The sequence below is a fragment of the Sarcophilus harrisii genome, chromosome 5, assembly GCF_902635505.1.
Source record: "Sarcophilus harrisii chromosome 5, mSarHar1.11, whole genome shotgun sequence".
NCBI lineage: Eukaryota > Metazoa > Chordata > Mammalia > Dasyuromorphia > Dasyuridae > Sarcophilus > Sarcophilus harrisii.
Window position 1 is genome coordinate 151,657,752 of NC_045430.1, and position 21,539 is coordinate 151,679,290.

Here is a 21,539-nt window from a genome sequence, read left to right on the forward strand (position 1 = left end):
TCCATTACAATGGAAAGAAATGTAGTAGGATTTGGCATCAGAAGAACTGGTTTCAGATGTTGGCTCTGCCACTTCAGTTCAGCAAAAATTAAGTGCTGAGTTATATACCAAATACTGTGTTAGGTCTTAGAAATACAGAGGTAGAAATGAATTTGTTGCCCCCTAAAAGTGCTTATCCTGATAGAAAACAACATGTACAGAGATAAATAAATACAAGATAGATAAACAATTTCAATAAGGGAGGGAGTAATAATCGGGGGAAAGCAGGGGGGAAAAGGCCATCTTAAAATCATTTGAGCAAGCCACAAGGCAGAGATGAGGAAGAAAGAGCATTAGATACATTAGGGAAGGTCTTTGCTAAGGTAGAGAAACCTGGCTTCAAATAAGAAATGTGTTGATTAAGTGTTTAATAGCTGATTCTCTAGGTAGATGGGGAAATGTACATGTAACATACTTTTATTTAATTTTTTAATTTTATTTTTTATTATAGTTTTTTATATACAAAACATATGCATGGGTAATTTTTCAACATTGACTCTTGCAAAGCCTTCTGTTCCAACTTTCCCCCTCCTTCCCTCCACCCCCTCCCCTAGATAGCAGGTAGTCCCTTACATGTTAAATATGTAACATACTTTTAAATATAATCTGTATTATTAGCATGGTCTCCATCACTTGAGTGAGTAATCAACACAATAAATCAATCCCTGATTTATAGCATTTGCCAATTTCTAAGCAAATTTGAGGTGCTTCAAATCCTGACTCAGCTTACCTATTCACTCTACATCTTTAACCAAGTTAATATTGCTGAGTTTGGATATCCTAATCTATAAAACAAAGTGGTTGGATTAGATGTTTTACTAAGTTTCCTTCAGGGTCTAAATCTGAGTTTTTAACTGAAGGATTTTTCAAAAGTAAGTCAAAGATCAGAAAAATATAAGATTTTCAGATCTAAAAATATTATTAGGTAGTATTAAATCCCAGGCCTCTTTCTCTAGTGACTGTATGTTTCTCTTCTGTATTCTTTCTAAAATAATAGGGGTTTAAATCAGATTGAACAGTCAGAAAACAGGCTTATATAATCCCTTATTAACAAGAGTGTTCTGGAAGGAGATGGAAGGTCTTCAGAAAATAAATACTGATTTTCGTAAAGCAAGAGCTGGCAAAACAAACAAACAAACAAAACAAAACAAAAAAGCAAACAAACAAAAAACCAACACCAAAATGAATAACAAAGCCTAACAAAAACTTAAGGTTATTTCAAACAGCAGCCATCTCCCTTAATTAGGGAAAATTACTGATTTTTCATGAGAAAACATGGAGAGGATGTGTCATTTTTGTTAAATGTCATGTTATGGCATGGCTACTCCATTGAACCACCAATAGAATGCCAGCCTTATCTTTGCCAAGAAAACCCAACATGGAGTCTTGTGACTGAGCAACAGCAGAAGGGTTGTGGCATCTGGGCAGTGCTGCCATACCTAGAGGACTGTCCTGGAGCCAGAAAGGCCTGAGTTCAAATACAGACTCACCCACTCCAGGAGCTGACAAATCCCTTAGCCACTGTTGGCCTCCCTGTGCTCCCCCAGGTAGTGAGGGTGCTAACAAGAGGTCCTCTAGGGCTGCTGTGAGGATCCACTGAGGTCATGGGAAAAGCCCTTGACCCAGTACCCGTCCCACTTGACAAAGCCTTCTTTCTCATCCCTTCTCCTCCTCCTGCCAGAAACCAGTTGTAAGTGTGAATGTAACCATCAGTGCTCACAGAAACCAGCCCAAGCTAAGCCTAGGGTCTTGGATGTTCACTCCCCACAGCGGGGGGAACTTCAGAAGCCAGACCCACTAGGGGAGAGCAGGGAATTCCACTCCTGTAAGCTGGGCTGACTATGGGAGGGATGGGGGGATGGAGAAAGGCTGAGCCCCTGGGGGTCCAAGGCCCCTCCCTACTCTGGGGACAGCCCAAATACCACCCTCCCCATAGAATCCTGCTGTAGGTGCCTCCTGGGTGCCACTCCTGGCCCTTCCTTCGTGGGCCTCCTGGTCTGCCTGCAGAGCACTTTGTTTTTGTTTGCTGTTTATTTGGGAGTATTTGGAGGGGCTCTAGTTATGACTTGGATCCTAGTTATGCTGTTATGACCCAACTTGTAATAGGGAAGACCTAACTCCAGAATCTGGCCCCGACCCTCTTAGCTATGTCACCAAATGTCTCAAACTCTCCCAGCCTCAATTACCTCTTCCATAAAATGGGATAATAATGGTTATCTCTTTATGTGACTCAATCAGGTAGCGCAGGGGCCTGGTGTCAGGATGGCTTCTAGTGCACCCTAGCTGCACAATTCCGGGCAAGTCACTTACCCTCTCTTCCTCAGTTTACTCCTCTCTTAAGTGGGGATAATGATAATAACCACACTCACCTGTCAGGGTGGCTGTGAGGATGAAGTGAAGAAACAATAACATGCTTAGCACACTGTTGGAACACAGTTTTATGAGTGTCCATTATTAGCATCAGTAGTAGGGCCCTAACCACTTTAGAGTTTGCAGAGCCCCGCAGTACAAACTGAATTTTTTCCAGAGGATCACAGGTTGAGATTGGGGGCAAGGGACTGCAGAGATCACAGAGCCCGATCCCTCCATTGTAAGACATGAAAACGGGTGGGGGTCTCTGGGAAAATGGCAGGCAGACAGCAGATGGATTTTTAGTTGGCTCTGGGGTTGTTGAGGCACAAGAGCTCCCAGGCCTGATCTTGAAGATCTTCCGCACAAAGCACCTACTGTCAAGTGAAAGGGACAAGGTGGCACAAATTCCAAGAAGGGTGAAGATGCACTGAAAGTTAAAACTGCCAATGGGCCAGGGGGCACCGAGCCCCAGGCCTGGGCTCAGGAAGCCACCTCTCCTGGATGCAGATCCCAGGCACTGAAACCCACCTGTCCCAGTGACTCTGAACCTCATCAAGCCACTATATTCTATGTGCTTTTCTTGGCCAGGCCCCTAGAATGTTTGGCCATTCCTTCTCCAGGGATTAGGGGTGAAGTAACTTGCCTAGGGTTGCACAAATAGGGCATATCCTAAGGTCTTTCCAACTCCAAGTTCACCACTCTTTACACTGAGCAATCTAGCTGCCTCACTTGACATGAACTAGGCCCATATTAAATGCTAATTTACCTGACTTTCTAAATAATATTTATGACTTCTGGTGATAGAAGGTGGCTAACATACAAAGTGAACCCATGACTCCATTTTATCAAACAAGACCAATTTTCCTGTGAATTCTTTTTTCTGTGACTGCCTCAAAAAAATTATTTATGTAGACATTGTAACATGCATGAATTATATATGCCACTATATTAACATTTGGAGTTTCTGAGTACATAATCTATAAAGTGTTTCTTACAAGTATTTCATAAGGGAAATGGTTTGAACATGAGCTTTTTTATTTTTCCACACCCACTTTGTTCCCATTCTCTTCCTCCACATGATTTGCATATGAAACAACTTCTGCCCTACAAAGTGTTGACTTGAAGTTTCCTCAGAATGTTCTTGATTTCTATCCAGGTCCACTGGCTTATTTCTGTTGATCTTCAGGAAACACAAGCTAAAATGTACTTAGGTTCCTTACAGTTAAGCCTCAAAAGTACCGCATAGATCCTTTATTAGACATCAATATGTAATAAATGTCAAGCATCATGAAGTAGCTGCTAAAGACCTAGCTCTTGAGTCAGGAAAATCTGGGTTCTGGTCTTCCCCAACACCAACTGTTACAGGAATCAGGAGCAAGTCCCTTAACCTTTTGGCTCTCTTGACCAGAGATTTTTGTTCTCAGGATCCCATTATACTCTTTAAAAAAGTATGGACCCCACAAAGCTTTTGTTTATATGGGTTATATCTTATCAATATCATATTAGAAACAAAAAATGAGGCAGCTAGTTGGTGCAGTGGATAGAAAACCAGCCCTGAAGTCAGGAGGACCTGAGTTCAAATGGGATCTCAGACACTTAATACTTCCCAGCTGTGTGACTCTGGGCAAGTCATTTAACCCCAATTGCCTCAGCAAAAAAAAAAAAAGAAAGAAAAAGAGAAATGTTTTGATAATATTTTTTTTTAATTGACCTTAGAAACCTTCAGAAGTCCTTGAGCCACATTTTGAAAAACTGCCACCCTAAGACTATGAATAATTGACAAGATACAGTAAGGTCATTTATATATGGACAGGACCCCATATCAATGAGATAATAAGTCTGGAAAACAAAGTGTAACTGAGTCTTTTGTTTTATGGAGATGCGGGTTCTCAATCACTCTGTCCATTTAACAGTACTTAGTTGTTTTTTCTTCCTAAGAGATTTCTAGGAGCAAACCCTTCTCATCAATTCTCTTCTGACTTTTTCTTTTTTCCAGCCCTTTCTAAGGCCCACAATGAAGTGACCTCAATGAAGAAGCAATCTGAGAGTCTTTCAAAGGAATATGACCGCCTTCTGAAAGAGCACACACAACTTCAGGTAAGCAAGTCCAGTCTTGTGCCATTTGTTCTCCCCCGATCCAAGAAGAGAGATTTAAACATTCCCTCCTAGACCCTTCACTAAACTAATAAAAAGGCCATCTTGAGACACTTTCTCCCAACTGAATAAATACTACAGATCTGGAAAATTCAAAGAGATAGTCAACTTTATGAATTTCAGGCTGTGTTAGATAACCAGAGCTTAGAAATTTCAAAAAAGGAGAAAGTAATTTCTGTTGACAACCTGACTTGAACTGTTTGCCCCAAAAGATGAAAAAGGACATTTCATATTTATTTTCAGTGCCCCTCTTTCTCTCCAGATTTCTGAAAGGAAAATTGCTATTCAAAGTGTAGGTATGACTTGAGGACTTGAGTATTCTTTAGCCATCTGATCCCTGTGGCTCCTGTAATTTTTCACAATATAAAATTTGACCAATCTTACTCTCATTTAAGTAATAACCCTTTTTCTCAAATGTGACTTTGACTTTGGAATTTGTTGCCTGGACACTTGGTGAGGAACAGACTTTGAAGACAATTGTTGTCAAGAGCCAAACTGTCACTGTGTCTTTTCAGTAGCAGCTTTCAAGTTTGGGGTTTTTTTTTTTTTGTTTGTTTTTTTTTTGTTGTTGTTGGTTTTTTTTGTTTTTTTTTTTTTTTTTTAAGTGAAGCAATTTCTTTAACCTAGGGCCTTCTTCTTGTGAGGTCTTTCATTGCTGGTAGGCCAGCTAGGCCTTTCTTTGTTTTATGTTGCCATGCCACTTTCAATAAAGTCACCCTGATGTTGGAGGTAGAGGAAACATAAAGACAAGATTTACAGGAAGGAACAAGTTTATTTACTGTAAATGAATCATAGTTGCTTTTTTTTAGTTTGTTTGCTTTTCAGTCCCTTAGGATTTCCTCTTTCTGTTTCTATTGCTAGCACCAAAAAAAATATGAAAAAATAACCTCTTCAAAATCTGCAGTTTTTTCTTTTTCCGTGTTTGTTTTTGCTTTGTGCAAGAATGGAAAGTGACCTGCTAACTTTCTAATTTGGGGCTGTACAGGTTCACACTCCCATGTGAAGTTCTACCAGCATTCAGAGTTCATTTTCAAAAACCAGTCCAAAATGTAGACTTTGTTTTAAAGGATTTGTGTTTCATTGGCACTTGGTATATATTTGTTGGTTTGATTGGGTCTTAAGGGACTATATTTATCAAGATATAAAAGTGGAACTTTTTGGTTCAGCATTACTTCTTGCTGCACATTTTGAAACATGTCTCCATAGCTGAATGATCAGTCAATAAGCATTTATTAAGTACCTACTCTTTGCCAGTCTGGGAGTTGGATCAAAACAAATGTTTGTTGTAGTTGGTCCTGAAAAACCCTGACACCCTATCTTAGCTTCTCCAGCTATGGACTACTAAGGAGCAGATTCCTTCACTTCCAGAATGATGAGCCACTGGGAGTGAATGAATAAGCATTTGTTGAGTGCCTATGATATGCTAATGATTATGTAGATATTACCTCAATTGATCTTCCTAACAGTCCTGGGAGGTAGATGCTAATGTGATCTTCATTTTATAATTGAAAAAACTGAGGCAGAGGTTAAATGACTTGCCCAGAGTCACACAATTGAGTAAGTGTCTAAGGCTGGATTTGAACTCTGGTCTTTCTGACTCTAGGCCAAGGATTCAGTATAACAGGCCACCTTGTAGCCTCTGGAACTAGCTACTGAGATAGCCAGGAAGGTAATCACCAAGCACTTAATATGTGCCAGGCTGGAGATGCAATTATAATCAAAAATATATTCCTGTCATCAAAGTACTTTGGCAGAGAACCAGAAGCGCTGGTGGGAAAGAAATGGGGAATAGATGATCTGGCCTATGCCTAAAGTGTAGACATCACACCCCACAGTCCTACCCTCCCACCAGGAAATTCAACAAAGAGAGTAAGGGGGTCTGGTTGATAGAGGAATATTCCAAGGTGAAAAAACCCCAGGCCCTGATTTTCAGGACCAGAAGGGGATAGCTAGATCTTTAGAGATCTAGAAAATAACAGTTTTCTCTTCTGGTGGATATAAGAGGTTCAATTAATCAATCTTCCTGACTTATTAAGAAACTATCCTAACAGGCAATTTGAGAGACAGAGAAACATTTCTCCCCCTCACCAACTTGGGTTTGTAATAATGGCAGTCTTAAAAAAAAAAAAAATGCCCTCTTTTCACTTAGAATAATAAAAACTGGATCAAAGTAATCAGTGATTAGAATCTTGAAATGAAATCTGACAGGATACTTTTTGTTTTGAAACACTTTTCCAAGTAAGATTTCCATATAATAAAATACTGTGAAAATTTTAACTTTTTTTTTTCTTCAGAAAAAACACCAATAGTCAAATTTCATCTCTTTTTTGCTTAATACATATCCTCTAACACATTCTTCCAAAGGGTCAATCAAGAAATATGACATTTTCAAAAGAAAGGGAAAATTCCCTTTTGATGATAAGACTGTGATTTTTAAATCTTTGATGTGTGAACTCAGTTGTATTTTCTTTTTGCAGGAAATTTTAGCAAAGAGTGAAAAGAAAAAAGACCTCTGAAAGAAGATTTGGATGTGGTAAACTGATGCCATCTGTATTGAGATGGTGAATTGATTTAACAAGCTTGGCCTCTGTGGCCTTTAAAATGAAATGAAATTTTAAGAAACAATGCACTGTTCATCACTAGCCAATCATAGCTCTTGAATGCCATATATGTCTCCTGTGTTGCAATGGCGATGTCAATAATGTATGCTATATTTGGTTTTGTGTCAGCTCTACTGTGAAATCTATACTCTAGCTCCTGCAGAGGGAAAAAAACGAAGCATCTTAAGCATAATCATTATATATCAAACAAACAAAAAAAAAAGAAAGAAAGAAAAGAAAGGAAAGGAAAAAGTTATCAGACTATGGCTTCCATCATCTAACTGAATATTTAAGTTGTATAGGACTAGACTTGAAAACACTGATATCATATCAGTGAAGACAAAAATACATTTAACTAAATTATTATTCCAATTGTAATTTAGAAATGGTACTTAGTATCAGGAAATGTTTTTCACAAGAAGAATAGGTACGGATGATCTTCATCAGCCATTATGTTTTTTATATGCTGGGATCTGAAAAAAAATCTATTAAAATGAGGCTGAGGTTATTTTTTTAAATTGTCGTTGTGGGTCATATTCGCACATCAGCTATATTGACAGCTATGTTTTGCTCATTGGGTTTCTGCATGAACTTAGTTGTTTTTCTTAGAAATTTCAGTTATTAAAATATAATTAATAAAAATGTTGGCTTCTCAAAGTCTTTCTGTGGTGTTTTACATCTCTTTGTTGTTAACTACAGTGACACCAAATCTGCTATTTTCAATAGCATAATTCTTCAAGGAGAGAATATAATTCAACCCACGATAACTGTCTTGGTTTACAATGCTATTACATAACTATACCTCAAATATATGTTTACTGTACATCTGCATTTACAGACTTTTTGAGTAGTTTTTAAATCCCAAAAGCTAAATATAAAGCACTATTTTTCCAATAGAATCTTTATTGAGCATTTCCTTTAGAAGTGTGTACTGATTGTTTTATCATCTTAATAAAAGACTTTTTTTAGGTATGGATTCTAATGTCTTCATGAAAGTATAGCCTTATCTTTCTATAAAAGAAAAATGAAAAATAAGAACATGAAAAAGAGAGGGAATAACATATTTTTTGTTTCTTTCATGAGGATTTATTGTAGACACCAACATCGTTTTTTTTTTTTAAATTTTAAAAATGAAATAAAATGAGCAAATGCACTGGCATTTTTTCAGATAAAAATCCAACAGATAGTGCTAGGAAATAGAAATGTAGAAGACATTTAACAGAGATGAGTAATGGGACCAGACCCATATGGACTGACAGTACCACAAATAACAAGGAAAGGAAATACTGAAAAGGGAAAGAACAGAATGAAATGACAACTCAGAGAGCAGGCGAAGAAATATCAGTGTGACATCTACATAAACAAATCTATTATCAAGAATTTGATGTCCTCTCTTGCTAGTTAAAAATCAAGACTAATACATGTATACTTATTGTGTATCTAATTTATATTTTAATATATTTAACATCTGCTGGTCATCCTGCCATCTGGGGAAGGGGGTGGGAAGTAAGAGGTGAAAAATTGGAACAAGAGGTTTGGCAATTATTAATGATGTAAAGTTACCCATGCATATATCCTGTAAATAAAAGGCTATTTAAAAAAAAAATCAAGACTAATAGTAGCCACTCATAATTAAATGTACTTCCTATTTTTATATGAAATTTTAAAATATTTTTAAATAATTTACATTTTTACATATTTAACTCAGTGAACATTTATTAATGGCAAGCTACGTGCAAGACCCTACATCAGAAGATTCAAAGATACAACTAACAATCACATCTCTTAGATATAAGTTCATAAAAAGTACAAGCTGCTATGAGCATTTAGAATAGATAGAGCTCACTTGAAGTGTGGGAAGGGTTGGAGTAGAATGAAGATTACACAGAGCAAGTTTGATTTGTAGTAAAAACCTTGATAATTACCGAAAGAACCATAATCTTTTATGTTATAAAACTGATGGGGTTTTTTTCAGGTATTTCCCTTCCCACCAAGTTAGTCAGGTTAAAATGATAAATCTTTTTTTCCATATTGTCCTTTCTCACCTTTTCAAAACTATACATCTCTAGTTTAATATCCTACCCTTAACTTTATAAGTGATAGATACTTGGTGTAATTTGCAAAGATCCCATGGGAAAAGATAGTGCTTTTAAAGTAGTTTATGTATATAATCATTTTGTGTGTCCTACCTTTACATGATATGATTTGTATATTGGGTATTATGAGATCACAAAATTTTGAATTTGGAAGGACTCTCTGAGATTTTCTAATCCAGTCCTTAATTTTATTATAACTTGAGGGCTCAAACCAAGGTCCAAAATGGTGAAATAATTTTCCCAAGACTACACAGTTAATTTATAAAAGAACCTTGACTAGAATTCAAATTCTTCAAACTCAATCTAGTATTCTTTCCCCTACCTCCCTTTCCTAACCTAGGTACAAGCACCTAGTACATTCTAGGCACTTGAAGCAAAGATGTAGAGAATGAAAGAGTGTCTACCCCCAAGTAGCTTTTTATTCCCACAAACGACTGAATGATTTAAACATATCATCTGTAGAAATTTCTGAACTAAGCACTGGAGATAGTCTCTCTCTCTCTCTCTCTCTCTCTCTCTCAGGGCTTACATTCTAATAGTCAATGACAATATAAATGGAAAATGAATACACACAAATATAAGACAAAGTAAATCCAAGGTAGCCCAAGAATAAGACGTTGCCAATGGGGAGACTGGGAAAGGCTTCATGCCAAAAGCGTTGCATAAGGCGTTTCTTAAAAGAAAAAAGACTCCATTTGGCAGAGGTGAGAAGGAATGGCATTGCAGGCAGGCAGGGTGACCAGCACAAAGACATGGCAGCAAATGGTGCCGTGGGAAGAACAAAGAAAGCCAGTTTGGTTGGCTCTCAAAAGCGGTGTTCCAGGTCCCTTTATGTTTGCCATTTGGTGGAGTTAATTAAAGCACCAAAACAAACCTCATTAATCTCCTTCCATGATTCTTACTCAGGTCTGTTTAACAAAAATGTTTGTTAGTAATATAATATATAAATAATATAATAGTAATTCTAGTAATATAAATCTGTAAGTTCTACTCTCATATTATTCAGCCTTAATTGTTTTACTAACTTTGGCAGAACCAAAGCCACCCCAGGACCTTTGGACTTTTTGTTAGCCACCCACAATCCGACCCTTAGAGAGGTCCTATTAGTTCAAAATCCCAATATAGGGGGTCTTTTTCTGAGAGAAAAGAAAGTTATGTATACATATTCAAGACAAAAAGCATTGCCACCTCCTGTTTTTTCCCTTTGTACAATCCCTTTTAATTCTCTGCTTTTGCTAAATCAGGACTGCAATTACAAATTCATCCCACCAAGTCTTTGTATGTTACATTCTCTTTTAGCCCTGCTGTTGTTAGGCAGTTAGAAGCTTACCTCATGCACCCACCCATGAGAAGTGGACTCCTCCCAGGAGGATGACAACGAGAAGTTTTCATTGAATGTTACGTTAAGGATATATTAAGCACCTACCAGGTGCCAGGAACTGTGCTAACTGCTTCACAAGTATTATCTCCTGATCATTTATTATTCTCCTTTGATTTGTTAACAGTTAATGTTGTAAACCAATTGTTGCTAGAAATCATGACATCTGCTTTTCTCACAGTCACACGTGCACACAGATTCATAAAAGATTAATAATTAGGATAGTCCAGTGCCTATGACAGCCTCTGACTTAGTCTCATAACAAATGTCTGTCTTGATTATTAGGGGAAGCTTATTTCTTCCATAAATGTTTCTCTTGATCAACTTAATCCATTCTTCTTGACTAGGAACCTCAATGGGTTTAATTGGTCTCTTTCCAAGATTATTTTTCCTCAGAATCAAATCTGTTATCAAGGGCTTTCAGAAAATAGATTCTGGGTAGTTTGATTTCCTAGTATACCACTTGTTCTCAATGACTTCTGGAGCACCTCTTGACTCTGTGGAGCACTTCCTGGAATAATTCCCTAGGAATTTTTTATTGACCAGGTTCGGGATTATGGCTTTCAGTATTTATTGTACCCAAAGTGACACATCAGGTGTTATACCAACTGCCAATGTACAAAGCAAAAAGCACTTTCTAATCCCCATATATGCCATCAGATAACACCCTTATAGTTTAGCAAAATCAAATGGCACAGGCAGAAGTTACAAGGAACATCACAGGTTCACTTTCTGTTAACATAGATTGACATAGTGGAAACTGATACAGCTTAAAGCTTTAGTATAATGAACTTTGTTCTTGCCTTTTTCAACTTGGACTAACCCAAAAATATATGTCCAATAAATAGCATATTCTCTTACTCTCAAAAAAAGGAAAGCAGTTCAAACAATCTGGCACTTCTAAAAATGCACATTTAATCAAAGACAAAGGGGGGGAAATTGGCAGCAAGAGCAGCTTTTGTCAGGCTTCTTTGCCAGCTCCAAAAATTCTGGGTCTCTCAGTCTAGCTTTAATTGTTTGTTAACCTCAGAAGCCTTGCGAAGACTTAGTGGGTAGAATATTGGGTCTGGAAGCCTGAAGATCTAAGAACAAATCCAGCCTGAAACACTTAATTGTGTGCTCTGGAAAAGTCATTTCTGTTTGCCTCAGTTTCCCCAACTGTAAAATGCACCTATCTTTCAAGATCTTTGTGAAATTCAGATGAGATAATATTTCTAAAGCAGTTAGCAGGATTCCTGGCATGTAATAGACACTATGTAAATACTTATCTCCTTCCCCCTCAGCCCTATTTTATATTGGAGTATTCCATCTTATATGTCTTCTCCACCTCTAAGTCATTTGTACATCAGCCTGATTTTGGGAAAGTCATCTTGCTTCCATCTTGAAGGCAAATGAAAAAGAACATTCTGCAGGATTATATGAGCACAGATGGCTCATTTGGAGGTAAATTGAGGGACAGTGGAGATTTGAAAAAGTGGATCTTATCCTTTCTTCCCTCTGTTTCTTAAAAAAAAAAAAAAAAAAAAAAAAAAAAAAAAAAAAAAAAAAAAAAAGCCCACTATCTCTAGGCCCATTATACCTCCTTTTCTGTGTAAAGAGAACAAACTGCAAGGGCCTGTGCTGTGATTAATTACCCCCATTACTTGTGTCTAATATGCTCTAAATTTAGTTAAGGGTAAACTTGTTTACACTATTCACACTGCTTTTGGCATAGTATAGTAAGGTGCCAACCTTGGAGTTCAGAAGAGCTGATTTGGAGTTCTGCTGCTGAAGCACTATTGTGTGACTTGAGGTAGGTCTCCCTTAGTTGAAAAATAAAAATCATGATAGAGTTTAAATATCCCCCAAAAAATCACAGTTCTGGATCACTTGAATTCGTAGATCTGAATCATCACCCTCTCAAAAAAAAAAAAAAACTTCCACTGTGGGATTTCTATCCCTTTAACTTAAAACCCTCAAAATACAAATGCTACTGGGAGTGTTATAAGAAATCCTTATCTGGCATTTGTTTAAGATCCTGCCTAGTGAATGAATACAAAGTGAGTAATCATGAGGATTCCAAGGCATCACTGAAATATTGCCTGCCCACACAAACTCGGGCCTCAGTTTCCCCATCTGTTAAATGACAAGCTTAAACTAGAATTCCTTGATGGGCCATTCCAACTCTATGATCTTAATAAAGGGGCATAATAAAACTGAGGGAGGCTGCTCTTCTTCTCCAGGTCATTTTACAGATGAGGAAACTGAGGCAAATAGGGTTAACTGACTTACCAAACCTTCTATAGCTAGTGTCTGAGGCCAGATTTGAACTCAGGGAGGTGAGTCTTCTTGCCTCCAGGCCTGGCACTCTATCCACTGCACCATCTAATTACCCCATTTTCCTAACACCACACAGCTATTAAGCGCCTAAGGCAATATATAAACCTAGATCTTCCTGATTTCGAGTCTAGCACGCCATACACTTTCTCTTCAGCTAAAATTCTTGATGGTTGCTTTTTTCTCTTAGATTTCAAGTAAGAACTGTGAAAGAATCATCTTTTTACAGAGGAATTCCCTTGCCAACCTGAAATGATAGCATGGCAGGGTGGGAGGGTTATATATAGTAGGTAGAAAGCCATTCCTTCCATTTTCTATCATCAGTCACCTGCCAACCAGATCAGAATACCATTGATAAACCCATACATCGATACATAAGCATAAATCAATCTATTAGAAACATTTATTAAGCACCTACTGTGTGCCAGAGAAAAACTAATTACTAGAGATAGAAAGACAAAACCAGAAAATTATGTTTTGTAGGAAGAGAGAATATATATATATTGTCTCTCTCTACAAATATATATATAGTGTATATATTATATTATAATATGTAATTTTATATATAATTATATATTACATATGTAATTATAATGCATATTTATATATAATTATGTATATAATATACACAACATTATATAATTGTACAATACAATAATATAACACAATATGATATATATATATATAATAATTAGAACCATCTGCTGAACCTAGGAAGCCTGGAACACTGCACTATCTCTTTGCACTAAGGGGAGAAATCTTTGCTTTGGACTCACTGACACGGAATGCTTGGCTTCAGTCTTGGGGAAGCCTTACCACTTATAAGACCAATCATATTTCTTTTTCTCACATTCTTCATTTTCTAAACCACCGCATCCCACACCCACAGTGCACTGATGGAGTATGACTTAAAGTTTACATTTGGGCCCTTGTCTGGGGGACATGAGAAGGGAATATAAAAAAAAAAGTCTTTAATATATAAATAAATTCAATATATAACTATATAAATATAATTAAAGTATTTAACATAAAATATAAATGTATAAGTAAACAAATAATATATTATTTAATATGTTAATATATAAATATAGGACAGTTATTTATTTCCTACTCACATAAGAAATGCTTAACACAAAAGACCCTCACAAGCTTCCATTGGCAAAAGTCCTAAAATAGGATTCAGTTACTTATGACTACTGTTATAGCACACACTGACAGAAACTTAAACAAATTCAGCAAATGACAGTAATAATGATGATACACTTGGAGATTAAGACATGAAGCAGTTTCCAGGACTGGTGATTAGTCATTGTTACATTTCACTTATGTTCTTCACTGTCTCCCTCTGGTCTGTGTCTGATAAACTTTCTAATGCAGCCCTTTCTCTCCTTGCCAACAAGGAACTCTGATCGTTGGATGGAGGATATTCAAACTCATGAGGCTGCCTTCTTCATTTGAGTATTGCTGCGAAGAAGCAACCCAAAATCTGTACTCAAGTCCAATTACTTGTTTCTTCTCTAGGTATCACACAGGATCAGGGCCACCCTGCTACTCCCTCTGCCTCTCAACCAGGAAGAGAAGGAACAATGGAGGATAGTCATTTCATTTTAAAATCCCACTGAATTTTCATTGCTCCTCCTTTGTGCTCAATAAAGATATTACTTCATCATCCCCAAAGTAGCCTTTATCACCCATGGCCCTGGAAACACTGAAAAGCTTTTTCACCCCTAAAGATCTCAAGTGGTTAGCCAGAATGGACATTAGGTAAGCTCTGCAACCTACGTGCATCCCTTGTCAATACATACATACATACAACACACACACACATATACATATATATATATATATATATATATATACACACATATAAAAATATAATTTTTATGGGAAAACACTGACACATGATTTCACATGAAATATGAAAGTGGGGGGTGGTATGTTCCTACAACTTGTTATTTCAAACAGGTCACCAAATATTGCTGTCAAGAAAAAGTTCTGCATTCATCCATCTTTTTGTCATCTCTGGGGATCTTGTTAACCTAAGGATTCTGAACTTCATTTAACACTGATAGCCATTTAGAACGTACTTCCCTTTACCTTGCTTCTTATAATATCTTTGAGGGAAAAAAACTTTTAAAATAATAATTTGTACCCCAATTCTTCTTTTAGTGGAGATTTGAATCAGAAATGAAACATTAAGAAATGTGCAAAGAGAGTTGGTACCAAATTCTGTTTTTCAGAATAGGAGCTTTTCTAACTTCAGCAGGTCATTGAACCTGCTGCATTCCGTTTCATCACTTTTTTTTTCTTTCCTTTTTTAGTTTTTTCTGATGACAGTAACAACAGAACATTACTGTCATTTAACAACTGATCTCTTTGATTAATGTTTATTTTATGCCAAAATAAACATTAATCAAAGAGATCAGTTGTTAAATTAAGTATCTAATTTATTTTTTAGAAATATTGGGCAATTATAAAAAAAAAAAAAAAGAAATATTGGGCAATTGTATGCCAATAAATCTGATAACCTAAGGGAAATAGACAAAGGCTTTCAAAAATATAGATTGCCCAATTCACAGATGAGGGAATAAATTATTTAAATAGTCCTATTTTATTTTATTCATTTATTTTTTGCTGAGCCAATTGGGGTTTAGTGACTTGGCCAGGGTCACACAGCTAGGAAGTGTTAAGTGTCTGAGGTCAGATTTGAACTCAGGTCCTCCTGACTTCAGGACTGTTGCTCTATCCACTACACCACCTAGCTGCCCCATTAGTCCCATTTTAGGGAAAAAAAAAATTAAACAAGCCACTAATGATAGTGATAGATAACTATAATGATAGATAAAGCCAAAGAGGACATTTCCAGGGCCATATGGATTTACAAGTGAATTCTACCAAATATATAAAAAACAATTAATTATAATAATATATAAAGTATTTGGAAAAACAGGGGAAGAAGGATTCTTACCAAATTCTTTTTATAACACACATATGGTACTGATACCTAAACCCAGAAGAACCAAAAAATTATAGACCAATTTCCCTAATGAATATGAATACAAAAAAATCTTTTTTAATGAAGTCTTTTTTATTTAAATATTTATTTTAGTTTCTTTTTTTTAGCTTTTTATTTTCAAAATATATACATAGTTTTCAATATTCACTCTTGTCTTACAAATTTTTTCTCCCTCCCTTCCCCTGACCCCCTGCTCAGACAGCAAGTAATCCAATATAGGTTAAATATGTGCAGTTCTTCTATACACATTTCCACAATTATCATGCTAGACAATAAAAAAATCTGACCAAAAAGGAAAGAAAATGAGAAAGAAAACAAAATGTAAGCAAATAACAAAAAAGTGAAAATGCTATGTTGTGATCCAAACTCAGTCCCCACAGGCCTCTCTCTGGGTGCAGATGGCTCTCTCCATCACAAGCTCATTGGAAATGGCCTGAATTGTTGGAATACACGGGAGCCACCTGACAGTGGCTGCTGGAGGTCCAACCCAGAATGGATCTCCTCTTGTGAGAGGATGATAAAAGGAGACTAAGAGGCAGTCTCTCTGAAATCATCCTGATGATCATTTCTTTCTTTTTTTAATCTTTTTATTTTCAAAACATATGGATGGATAATTTTTCAACATTAATCCTTGCAAAATCGTGTATTCCAAATTTCTCCCCTCCTCCCACCCCCTTCCCTAGATGGCAAGTAGTCCAATATATGTTAAACATTGTAAAAATATATGTTAAATCCAATATATGCATATATATTTATACAATTATCTTGTTGCACAAGAAAAATCAAGTCAAATAGGGAAAAAAATAAGAAAGAAAACAAAATACAAGCAAACAACAATAGAAAGTGTGAAAATGCTATGTTGTGATCCACACTCAGTTCCCACAGTCCTCTCTCTGGGTGTGGATGGCTCTCTTCATCACAAGATCATTGAAACTGGCCTGAATTGTCTCATTGGGGAAGAGAGTCACATCCATCAGAATTGATCATCATATAATCTTGTTACTGTATATTATGATCTCCTGGTCCTGCTCATTTCACTCAGCATCAGTTCATGTAAGTCTCTCCAGGCCTCTCTATATTCATCCTGTTGGTCATTTCTTACAGAACAATAATATTCCATAACATTCATGTACCACAATTTATTTAGCCATTCTCCAACTGATGGGCATCCACTCAGTTTCCACGTCCTTGCCACTACAAAAAGGACTGATGCAAAAATCTTATATAAAATATTAATAGAAATTACAACTTTATACCAGGAATGCAAGTTCAATATCAGAAAAACTATGACCATAATTGACCATGTCAATAACTAAACTAACAGAAATCATGATTATATCAATAGATGCAGAAAAAGCATTTGACAAAATCCAACATCATTCCTATTAAAAAACACTAAAGACCATAGGAATAAGTGCAGTTTTCCTTAAAATGTTAAGTAGCATGTATCTAAAACCAACAGTAAGTATTATATGTAATGGGAATAACCTAGAAGCTTTCCCAATAAGATCAGGGTGGAACAAAGTGCACCATTACCACCACTACTAGTCAATACTGTACTAGAAATGCTAGTTTTAGCAATAAGAGGAGAAAAATAAATTGAAGGAATTAGAGTAGGCAAGGAGGAAACAAAAATATTCTTTGCAGATGATGTGATGGCATGCTTAAAGAATCCTAGAGAATGAACTAAAAACTACTAGAAACAATTAACAACTTTAGCATAGTTGCAGGATATAAAATAAACCCACATAAATCATCTGCATATTATATGTTACCAACAAAGTTCAGCAGCAAGAGATAGAATGAGAAACCCCATTTAAAATAACTGTAGATAATATAAAATATTTGGGAGTCTACTTGTCAAGGCAAAGTCAGGAACTATATGAACACAATTACAAAACACTTTTCATAAAAACAAAGTTAGATCTAAACAATTGGGAAAATATCAAGTGCTCACAGATAGGCCAAACTAATATAATAAAAATAACCCTAATTAATCCAATTATTCAGTGCTGTACTGAACTACAAAAAATTAACCTATAGAGTTAGAAAAAATAATAGCTGCATTCATCTGGAAGAACAAAAAGTCAAAGAATTTTAAGGTAATTAATGAAAAAAACAAATCAAGATGGCCTATTTGCACAAGATCTAAAACTATATTATAAAACAGTGGTCATCAAAACCATCTAGTACTGACTAAGAAATAAGAGAATAAGAATGGGATAGGTTGAGTTCACAGGACAAAATTGTCAATGACTATAATAATCTAGTGTTTGACAAACCCAAAGGCTCCAGCTTCTGGGAGAAGAATTCACTATTCACTAGACAAAAATTGCTGGGAAAACTAGAAACTAGTATGGCAGAAACTAGGCACTGACCAACACCCAACACCAAGATAAGGTCAAAATGAGCTAATGATTTAGACATAAAAGGTGATGCTATAAGCAAATTAGGAAAACAAGGGATCATCTAACTCTTAGACCTGTGGGGAAGGGAAGGATTTCTGGAAACATTATGAAATGCAAAATGGACAATTTTTAGTATATTAAATTTTAAAAGTTTTGAACAAACAAAACCAAACGCAGCTAATATTAGAAGGGAAGCAAAAAGCTGGAGAAAAATTTTACATCCAATTTTTTTGAAATAAGCTTCACTCGTAAAATATTTAGAAAATTGATTCAAATTTATAAGAATACAAGCCATTCCCTAATTGATAAATGGTCAAAGGATATGAATGGACAATTTTCAGATGAAGAAATTAAAGCCATTTCTAGTCATATGAAAAAATGCTCTAAATAACTACTGATTAGAGAAATGCAGATTAAGACAATTCTGAGGTACCTTTCACATCTTTCAGATTGGCTAAGATGACAGGAAAAGATAATGATAAATGTTGGAGGGAATGTGGAAAAACTAGGACATGAATACATCATCCCTGGAGTTGTGAACTGATCCTACCATTCCAGAGAGCAATTTGGAACTATGCCCAAAGGGCTATACGACTGTGAATTCCCTTTGATCCAGTAGTGTTTCTACTGGGTCTGTATCCCAAAGAAATCATTAAAAAAAGGGAAAAGTACCCACATGTGCGAAAATGTTTGTGGCATCCCTGTTTGTAATGGCTAGAAACTGAAAATTGAATGTTGGCCCATCAATTGGGGAGTGGCTGAACAAATTGTGGTATAGGAATGCTATGGAATATTATTGTCCTGTAAAAATTAACAAAACAGGTTGATTTCAGAAAAGTCTGGAAAAACTTACATGAACTGATGCTAATTGAAGTGAGTAGAAGCAAGAAAACATTGTACACAATAATATCAACTGTGATGATCAACTCTGATGGACTTGGCTCTTTTCAACAATAAGGTGATTCAAGCCAGTTCCAACAGACTTGTGATGGAGTCATCTGCACCCAGAGAGACTGAATGTGGATCAAAGCATAATATTTTCACTTTTTGTTGTTGTTTTGTTTTTCTTTCTTGTTTTGATCTGATTTTGTGTGTGTGTGTGTGTGTGTAGCATGACGAATACAGAAATGTTAAGAATTGCACATGTTTCACCTATAGTGGATTGCTTGCTGTCTAGAAGGAGAGGGGGAAGAGAAAAAAACTTGAAACACAAGATTTTGCAAAGGTGAATGCTGAAAATTATATTTAAATGTATTTGAGGGGAAAAAAAGGTTTTTTAAGAAAAAAATATTGAACAGATTAGTGAGATCTCATGATATATTCTGGATTCTTTTTTGAAAGGAAGTAGTAAAAATACTTTGTAAACATAAAATAATAGCCTTATTTCATTTTTTTTTTTTTTTTATTCCTTAGCCTCCACAGTCTTGCTCAAATGCAGATGGTATTTCCTCCAGGAAATTTTCCCTGATCTTATCACTCTTAAATGACCTTTCTCTACACTCTTCCAATAGCATTTTATAAGTCTCAATGCATTTCTAATGCAAGCTTGTTAATTTAAAGGTGTTTTTGTTTCTGTCTAACCCTGTTCCTAGACTTTACTAATCTCCTTGTGGTCAATGACCATGTCTTATCTAAATATTCTGTGTAAACCACTAAAACCTAGCATACCCAGCTACACGTAGCAGTGTTCAATAAATGTTTTCCATTGTTGCTGTTGTCATTGCTGTACTCAGTTCATATTAAGTTTTGCATTGGATCTTAATATAATTATTTTAACATTACACTGGCATAATATTTTATCTTCTACAGAATACAAATATTCTAAATATTTACTTGAAAAAGGGATATTCACTCAGCCTCACTGGATACCTCCCTATTTATTTATTTTTTTGATTTATCATTTTTTGAGCAATTTTTGTCCTATGACTTTATTATAGCTTGAAATTATTCAGAAAATGCCCTAATCAGCTCAGATGTGTGAAATTGAGTATATAATCTCCAGTGACCTATTGGGAAAAACTATTACACTTGCCTAGATTAATGATTTATCAATAAACCTGGGCTGTCAGTTGTTCTTCAGCTCAGTTCATGAAGTGTTTATTAAGCATCTGAATATATGCTGCTATTTTTTAAAAAAATCTATATTACTTTGCAGAAAATATAAGATTTGGGGAGATTCACAAGAAGCACATGCTTGCCAAACTCTTCATAAGTACTTGATGGATGCTTGATTGACATATTACATATTACTTGCCCCCAAGTAGTTTAGTGAAGAGTAACATAAACATAAATAATAAAATGGCACTAAAATCAATGGTACTAACAGAAAATGTCAAAGGAGTACAAAGAAGGAAGAATTGGAAGTATAACTAAATAGAGAGGGAAGAATCTCAAAGTTGAAAAGGACTCTGGAGTTTTTGTCTAATAAATGAAATTCCATTTGAAGATCTATAGTGAATGTAGTGAATGGCTGAACAAGTTGTGTTATATGAATGTGATGGAATATATGTTGTGTTATAAGAAATGATGAACTCGATGGTCTTAGAAAAAGATGGATAGACTTGCACAAAATAATGATGGCAAAATCAGCAGAACCAATAGAATGTTGTATATAGTAATGACTTATTTCTTAAAGACTAACGTTGAGCAAATAAGTCATTCTGAATATTATAAATATCCAAATTAACTATAAAAGACATATGAAGGAAGACACTATCTGCATCCAGAGAAAGAAGTGACAAATAGATGTATGGAAAGGTTTTACATATACATATATATACTCATTTGTAAAATATGCATATTTACATATATCTACATACACATACATATTATATATACATATTTCTATATATTCCTATATATACATATAGCCATTTTAGGGTAGGAGGAGGGGAAAATGGGAAAAATAAATTTATATGATAACTTTATTTTATACATATTAAAAGAAATAGCAAGATGTACATAACAGATTTTCAGTTTCATGTACAGTCATTTTTTATTATACTGTTATAGAAATGCTTAGTGTATTTCATAAATTAAAAATAAAATAAAACTAAACATGAAAAGGAAAAAAAGAAGATCTGTAGCAAGGGCTAAGTCACTTTCCAAGACAGCACATTCTACTTTTGGATACTTCTAATAGTTTGGAAACTTTTTTATCATGACCAGCTCCTCTCACCC

At 35.6% G+C, this 21,539-nt stretch overlaps 1 protein-coding gene across 1 annotated transcript in view; it reads left to right on the forward strand.

The window, feature by feature from the left end:
- The window catches only part of LOC100926505 (B cell receptor associated protein 29), a 63,072-nt gene extending 55,270 nt beyond the window's left edge, over positions 1-7,802 (forward strand). Inside the window, exons 7-8 of the mRNA XM_003771498.4 lie at positions 4,388-4,488; positions 7,023-7,802. Of these exons, the coding sequence (XP_003771546.1) occupies positions 4,388-4,488; positions 7,023-7,061 (140 nt within the window). The 3' untranslated portion in view covers positions 7,062-7,802. The remainder of the gene's footprint in view (positions 1-4,387; positions 4,489-7,022) is intronic.
- Positions 7,803-21,539: the final 13,737 nt, after the last annotated feature.